Below are 8,186 nucleotides of genomic sequence, written 5' to 3' on the forward strand. Positions count from 1 at the left end.
GTGGCGCACGAACGTGTACCAAATGATTTTAAACGAGCGCCACAATGTCACGGTTGCGTGTTTTTTTTAATAAAGTTCAATTCATTTTAAATTGAAAAGATTTTTAAAATCACTTGGTATATTTACATACGTTAAGTTCAGTAAGTATCTTTATAAAATACTCACGCATAAATCTTAAATTATTGTTTATGACAAATAAAGCACTCCTCGAACTTCATTCTTTTATTTCATTCATAAAATTATTAAGAATTAAAGAAGATTCGTGCTCCTGTGTAACGATGCATTCATTGTACAGTTATGAAACTCTTCTCGTATTCTAATATACAATGTAACACTTTTTATGAAATGTATATAATAGTATTTAAACGTACTATATACAGGAATATAACGTTATTTAATTACGTTTAAGACATCTCTACGAATACACATATGTACAAACATATGACATACATGTAGATTAAATTAGCTGAAAAAATTACGATCAAACGGCGTGTCTTATAAAATGAAAATGAATCGATGACTCGATGAATTCACAATAAAGAAGACAGGTAAGAAGAATATGTCATTGGAAATATTAAAGAGAATATTTATGAGGCCTTTCGGGATATAAAATATAACGAAGGACATTGACTTTCGTTGTTAATAGGATTTTTAGAGAAATTAAAAAAATATATATATAATTATATTGATAATTCTTTTTCTTCTTTGAAAAACCATACGCTTCTATGAAGATCATTACAAAAACTATTAATAAATCATTGTATGATCACAACGTGTGTGTGTATATAAAATGAATACAAAATTATTCTTCAATTTGACCTATTAAGGTTCATTTAACTATAGTATTTTCATAAAATGCCAAAATAGTAAATACGTTTATAAAAATAAAATGCTATTAAGTCAGAAAAAATTTCTTTTTTAAATAACTTAAGACGTGTCCAAAAATTGAAATCATTAGAATGTTTTACACAAGTCTTATTAGATTATCTTCAAGAATTCTGTTTACTCTCGTATTACTTGTAATTTAATTATAAAATTATAATAATATACCAACTTCTTCATACATTTCAATATATATAGAACATATAAAGAGAACGTACACTGAGGATTATTTTGTTATTCGAAGCTACTTTCGTTAATAATAAAATATTATTAGAATATTATGTTGATGTAACATAATGTACACGCGATGACAACCTGTGATATTTCTAATTAGATAACATATGTAAAAAATGAAGGATATTGTGTTTGTCAAATGTTAAACTTAGTAAATTATAATATATACACGGAAAAAAATCAATAATAATTGGTTAAATACATCCTTTGTTATATTCTAATACAATAATCGAAGAGAGGCTCTTATAAGAGATATTGAATATCGTTTTAGTAATGTAAATAAAAATATTTGGCTGAATATATAACGCGAGGCCAAAAATATTTCGAGATCCATATACAATACATAGTATTTTAAATGTATCGATTCATAATCATTTGGTGATCTAAAAGAACATACATTGATATCGAGTAATTAAATACATGTACATGAATACGGGTAAATGTTGCTTATTTTAGTCATGTTAAAAATTAATATATAATCGTCGAAAAAAAGAAGAAACAAATAAGAGAAAATATATTAAAGTTACATGCATGGTTCTGTAAGAACATCCGACTGCAAGCGTTCAACCCGATACCGATTATATTGTCTATACGGTGATCGCGTTTGATCATTGTCTGTAATGACACGCGTTCTATGAGGAATCAAATTCTCGTATCGTCCCATTAACCAATCTTGACACAGCCGATGTTGAACATCTGCGACATTTTTAGATGCCCATGATGACAGCCACTGGTGAAATTTAGAATTCAAGTGTTTTGTCACTGCTGGATGACACTGTTGAGAACATTTATTTATATAATAATATATAATTAATAGATCCAAAGTATAATAGCTATTCTACATATTATTGTTATTGTAATACAATCAAACCTTGGATTTCGAGTAACTTTATTTACAAGTGTTCTACAAGACAAATAAAAAATTGTAATTTGATAAACGAGCGAGGTCTTGCAATACGCTTGGTAAACGACATTCACTTTGATATAAGAATGCTTTGGATTACGAGCATGTTTCCGAAACGAAACAAAAAATCAAGGTTCCATTGTATAATAATAATAATAATAATAACATTAATATTATTTATAAATATTTGTTTAGATTTTATATACACATACCTCCCTAGCTCGACTAAATGAACTTTGCTTATAAAGAAAAGCTTCTTTACTGGCAACATAAAGCATCTGATAATTATTTGGATTGAAACGACATTGCGTTTCGTCAGCAGCAATAATTTCTGATGTGTCACCAGTATCTGTCAATCTTAAGCCCGATGGCCTTTTCAAAAGTGCACTGACATTGTCCAGTGTTTTATCTTTGCTGGATGTTCTAAAATAAAAAGAAAATAAATGAAAATTAATTACTTAAAGTTTTTATATATATATATATATTTATGTTCAAATATAACTTAATTAGGTAGGAAAAGAAAGAAAGAAAAATGTTATAAAATGATATACTTACTCTGAGACTTTATCAGAATGATTAGCAGTAGAAACAGACGCTCTCATCAATTGTGCAGCTTTCTTACGCCACTGTCTGACATTACGGTATAAAAACACTGGTTTTCGTCCTGCCAAAATCCTGTTTAAAGAACTCCAACCGTGTCCATCCATCTATAAAAATTATTTCATATTACTATCTTTCAATAAACTGCAATTAGAAAATATAATGAAAATATTTTGATAATCTTAGAACAACGATAATCTTTATTAATCTTTATATAACAATAATAACTATTAACTCCCTGCAAGAATATATCAAACTTTTGACAATACTCACACACAAAATAGGATTCAAAATAAATTTATATACATATATATATATTTTTTTTTCAAATGAAAAGATACCCTTCAATTGTAATTAGTGTTGCCATTAACTCGATTATTTTGAAAAAGTGACTTATGCCACTTTCAAAATAAACGGCTTATATATATATATATATATTTGTTATAATAAATTTTTATAAAAGAAAATATTTGCAAGAATATTAATTTTATGAAGGAACCACAAATCTCCCTTTTCTATTTTAATAATTACTTAACACTAAACATACCGATGGTTCATGTATTTCTACCACAGTGGGTAGAATGACCTGTCTTCAAGTCATATTTTACGATGTATTTATAGCAAAAAATATACCATTTACGCAATAAGAATTCTTGACTCACAAAGTAGCGCTAAAAATTGTAAGAAATTCTGCCAAAAAGCTTAAAAAAGTCATTTGAACCCGTCATGATAGGTTTAGTGTTAAATTGAATAATTAAGCAAATAAATATCTCTCATTTCATACATTATAAAGTGAAATATATAGTTAATGTAATTTTCTATATAATTTTCATTATTACTTCTTTTTCTTTTTATGTTGATATCAAATTTATTCTTAGCCAATCTCATATCGACTAACAATCTGTCTTTATGCATATTTAATAATCTTAGCGATAAAAATGTATGCATTGTTACAAAATGAAGCAGTTACTAATACTATATTAAATCCGTTAAACGTATTTATTTAATTTAATTACGAGAAATGTAGAATAGTCTGTCCCCTTTGTACCAAAAATTTTAAAAATATGTTAATTCTACTAAACGTATGATCGTATGATGAATAACATAAATATATTTATATTTTACGTAATTTTCACATTTGGAGAAAATATAAATTTAGTAAATTGTTTATAAAATAACATGTGTATTTATATATAAATATTCCAAAACATTTCTTTCCCCAATATACCACCGTAGATAAAACTATATTATGAACTTTTTCATTCGATCTATGATTTACAAGTATACAAGTGTTCAAATTAATATACTATTGTAAAAGAAAATAATAATTAAACTAACGTGCAACCAATCGCTCACCAACGAGAGATAGACAAATGCATAATAAAATATACAAAAATAGAATTATTAAACTGCTTATACTAAATGAAATTAAAACGAAAATGTAAATGCATTAAATGAATTTATACTATGGGGATCAGGAGTCTTTCCTTAACCAAAATAAAACTCGAAATCACATTTAAGAGAGAGAACATGCCCAAACAGTTAACCGACTGACATATATATGTATTATTGTATTCTTGAAAATACCAAGTATAACAAAAAGAGAAACATTAATGTAATTTTGCCATAAATATTAGAGATTTACTAATAAGATTTTTCTTTTTTACTATTTTAAAATTTAAATATGTTAGAAAAGAGATATATTACTCTCAACACATAATTTCCATCTGCATGAAATAGACAATGAATTAAAGCTGTATATAAGAACATTTTAAATAAAATCAGATAAGAAGAAAAATCATAAGACTTAAAATTCACAATCATATATACAAAACATGTATCTATATATGCATAGATAATAAGAAATTTAGGTAGTATGCTAAAGAATCTTCAGAATATAGTATAAGCACAAAGCCCATACAAAAAACGAGTTCGGCGTATCAACGTAACAAATTTAGTGGTACAAAATGATGTTAGACAATAATGTTTAAAAGCACTGTTCATGTATTTCAATATCTCTCTTCTATACAATATCGTTTCATCTATCATTATATGCATATTCATTTCATATACAGGTTACAGTTATAAAATATATATACATATATATGCCTTATATGTATGTATATATATATATATATATATATATATACTTTTTTTATAGAGTTTAAAATTTACTGCAGTTGTATGAAAACATAGATATGAGCTTACAACGATCACATAAACTTTTATCTGTAAACGTTTTACATGAGAATTTCAATGAAATTATATTACAAATGTTACAGTGGTATTATTATACACACTGCCTATGAGAATAATTACATATGCGAAATTATGAATTTGTGCTATCGAATCTACTAAAATATTAAATCACTAAGAAAATAGAAGATATTAACGTTTATGTTAAATTCATAAATTTAACATGTAAAGATATATATATGTATATTATAGCTTTTAAAATTTTCCGATGCAATGTCATGTCAGAATGCACATTTACATTTTATTCACGTAGAAGACAATGCTGCTACTAATACTTTCTGTGATCATTTACTCCTTTTTTCCAGGTTAATTATTTTTTCTATTCCATACCATAAACTAAAACTTTTATATCGATTTGTTGTTATTAAACTTGACCATTTTTACCAAATAAATATAATCTTGAAGAAAGTTTTGACACAATGTTATACGCCAATTTTCTTGATATTTTACTAAATAAATACTGGAATATAACAGCTACTCTAAAGTTATTTTAACATACATACTTCGAAGATAAGTGGAGTAAAAAAGTTCGTATCATAGATTTAAAACCACATTTCAATGCCGAAAGATGTCATTTTTCAGATTCGAAATGCAAGAATAAAATAAGGTCAAAATCCGAACGGAAGAATAACAAATGATTATCACTGGAATTAATTCATGTTCCAAATAGAATGAAGAACGATGACTAAATTAACTACGTAAGAAAAAGTGAAGCCTTTGGTAAACTATCCGATAATGATGTGATATGTCTGCATTGTCTTGCATTTTTTCACCATAATTAATAATGTAGAACGAGTAAGCATGTAAGCAACTCTCTGCAACTATATGTTACAGCACGTATGATCTGTGCTGTACTAATTACACATTACTATGTACATAGCAAAAACTTTCATATACACACCTATTCAATGAAGGTACAATATGGTTAAGTTTACACATACTTGGTTCATGCCACACAACTGTATGTATATTTAATTAAAATTTATGCTTAAATTAATATATGCAAGCATACTCATTCCATAACCAGACAGACAGCCTTCGATCGCCTGATTTTCCTTTCAATAATCTCGTTGAATTTGATTTACACCACGGTTATATCTGATGGAACGAGCATGCTCACATTTATGTACGATTTCTGCTTGTGTATATATAGAATTTTTTTAAATGATCAAAGTTTTATGAATTATTTTAAATAGTATTTTTCTAACGCGTCTGTGAAAATTATATCACTTTTCTATAAGAAAAACATAAATTAGTAAAAAACTTCTTTTAAAACTAAATTAATTTTTATAATTGATTGTAAAAGAAACTATCTAATCTAAATCAAATGGCATATAAGAACATACACATGCATGGCATAATACAATGTGAAAATGATATATTTAAAAGTCAATTATTCATATATCTGTTTCCAAAGGCTCCACTATAAAATGACTGATCGTGATAGTGAAAAAATGGTTTTACAAATAAGAGATGCATTATCAAATGACCTAAACTGTATATCAAAAACATATGTACAAATTCATGTGATAAAATATTTACATTTTTTAGAGCACAAAGTAATGTTCATACCTTCTAATATTATCTTATATAATGTATGTATGTATATATATATATATATATATATACACCTATGCATATATATATATATATCCTCTATATATATATATGCAGTGTCATAAGAAGAAAATAAAAGAAACTTTAAGAATCGATTGTACCAAATATTATATGAAACTTTGTATATATATATATATGCATATATATCACTATATTTTACACTCATTATGGCACTGCTCAAATAATGTTGATTTGTATGTTATATGCATACACACCCTAATTACGCACAAACGCGTTTTTTAATAATTAAATACTACTACTTTTGAACCCATAATTAATCAACCTTCTAACCGTATTCGTTTTTAAATGATCGTGAAGGGCAATATCAACGATGAGCGACGATCGATACGATGACAGTATACGATGATACATGATGATACATAATTATATACACGAGACTTTTTCCCTATTCATTTCGTTGAGTCAATTTTGATATTATTTTAGACGATTTCACTAAATTTCATGTGTCAACATGGCAATACATACCATGACGGTATAACAATGTCCACAGAAGATGTTGACAAGACTATTTGTCATATAATTTTTTCCCTTTTTTTCTTCAAAATAGTAGCTTTAACGAATATTCTACTTTCTTTACAGATTAATTATAAGTACTATTATGCAGCTATCACAATTATAATTATGAAGTAATAATAAAAAGCAAGCTCAAGAAAAGCTTATAAATTATAACATTATATAAATGTGTTGTTTTTGTTTTCTTTTAAATATATTATACGCATGCTGCAATAGACAATGCATGGATATTGCTTTTAAACGATAAATAAAATTACGAAACAAAACTAAAGAAAATTTAATTACGATTTATTTTTTTAAATTAATAAAATTTCTTTACAACTAATAAAAAAAAGCTCTTGTTATAGTTTATTTCTACAACGTTGTAACAAAACACGAAAAAAGAATAAGAAAAAAAAAATATATTATTATATATATACAAACTAACAAATTTTAAAAAATACTTAAATATGAAAATAAAATTTTGTCTCTATGTTATTTTCCGTTAAGATAAAATTCACCGATTACTTTATATCGTTCCTATGTTCTTAGTAATTAAATAACAAAAAATAAGGAAATAATAAAATAAAGAAAGGCTTTAACTCTATTTCACAGCATTTTACATTTTTTGCAGCACCACATTGCAATCCATAGTGAAAAACCGTTATGTATCTAAAAGTCTTTGAGCATTACGAAAATAAATGTATGTATAAGCTTTGCTTTTCTTTGATTTAAAAACTTTTTAATACGTCATATATGTTTACGTATATAAAATACGTTACATATAGAGATTTCGCGATATCAGACCCTACAATTTATAAAATCCTGCCACTATACAGATAATTTACATAAAATAAGAAAATTCTAAATAACCTTCCATATAATATTAATATCTTTATAGTGATGACATAATAAGTTATGTCAAAGTTGAAATTTTCTTAAAAGCATTTCCCACATGGTGGGAAATCAACAGTAACTGCTTCAAGGCAAATTCCCGAGAAGATATCTAATTATTCTTATTCTTATCCTTATTATCAGTATTAGTATTAGTATTAGTATTAGTATAAGTATTAATATTATTATTGTTATTAGTATTATTATTATTATTATTATTATTATTATTATTATTATTATTATTGTTATTATTGTTGTTGTTGTTGGTAGATTAATTTATTATTAT

The 8,186-nt window shown here is 25.8% G+C and overlaps 1 protein-coding gene across 7 annotated transcripts in view; it reads right to left on the bottom strand.

Moving 5' to 3' along the window:
- Window positions 1–1,114: 1,114 nt before the first annotated feature.
- Window positions 1,115–8,186, bottom strand: part of LOC106785418 (paired amphipathic helix protein Sin3a) — a 19,493-nt gene continuing 12,421 nt past the window's right edge. For 4 of the 7 annotated variants that reach the window (XM_014745856.1, XM_014745857.1, XM_014745858.1 and 1 more), the window contains 3 exons: window positions 2,576–2,727; window positions 2,233–2,443; window positions 1,115–1,891 (listed from right to left, as the gene is read on the bottom strand). In XM_014745856.1, the coding sequence (XP_014601342.1) occupies window positions 1,640–1,891; window positions 2,233–2,443; window positions 2,576–2,727 (615 nt within the window). In that variant the 3' untranslated portion in view covers window positions 1,115–1,639. The remainder of the gene's footprint in view (window positions 1,892–2,232; window positions 2,444–2,575; window positions 2,728–8,186) is intronic. The other 3 variants (XM_014745862.1, XM_014745863.1, XM_014745861.1) reach the window with 1 other exon arrangement.

Source organism: Polistes canadensis, unplaced genomic scaffold, assembly GCF_001313835.1.
Source record: "Polistes canadensis isolate GaletaPanama2010 unplaced genomic scaffold, ASM131383v1 scaffold_50, whole genome shotgun sequence".
Lineage (NCBI taxonomy): Eukaryota > Metazoa > Arthropoda > Insecta > Hymenoptera > Vespidae > Polistes > Polistes canadensis.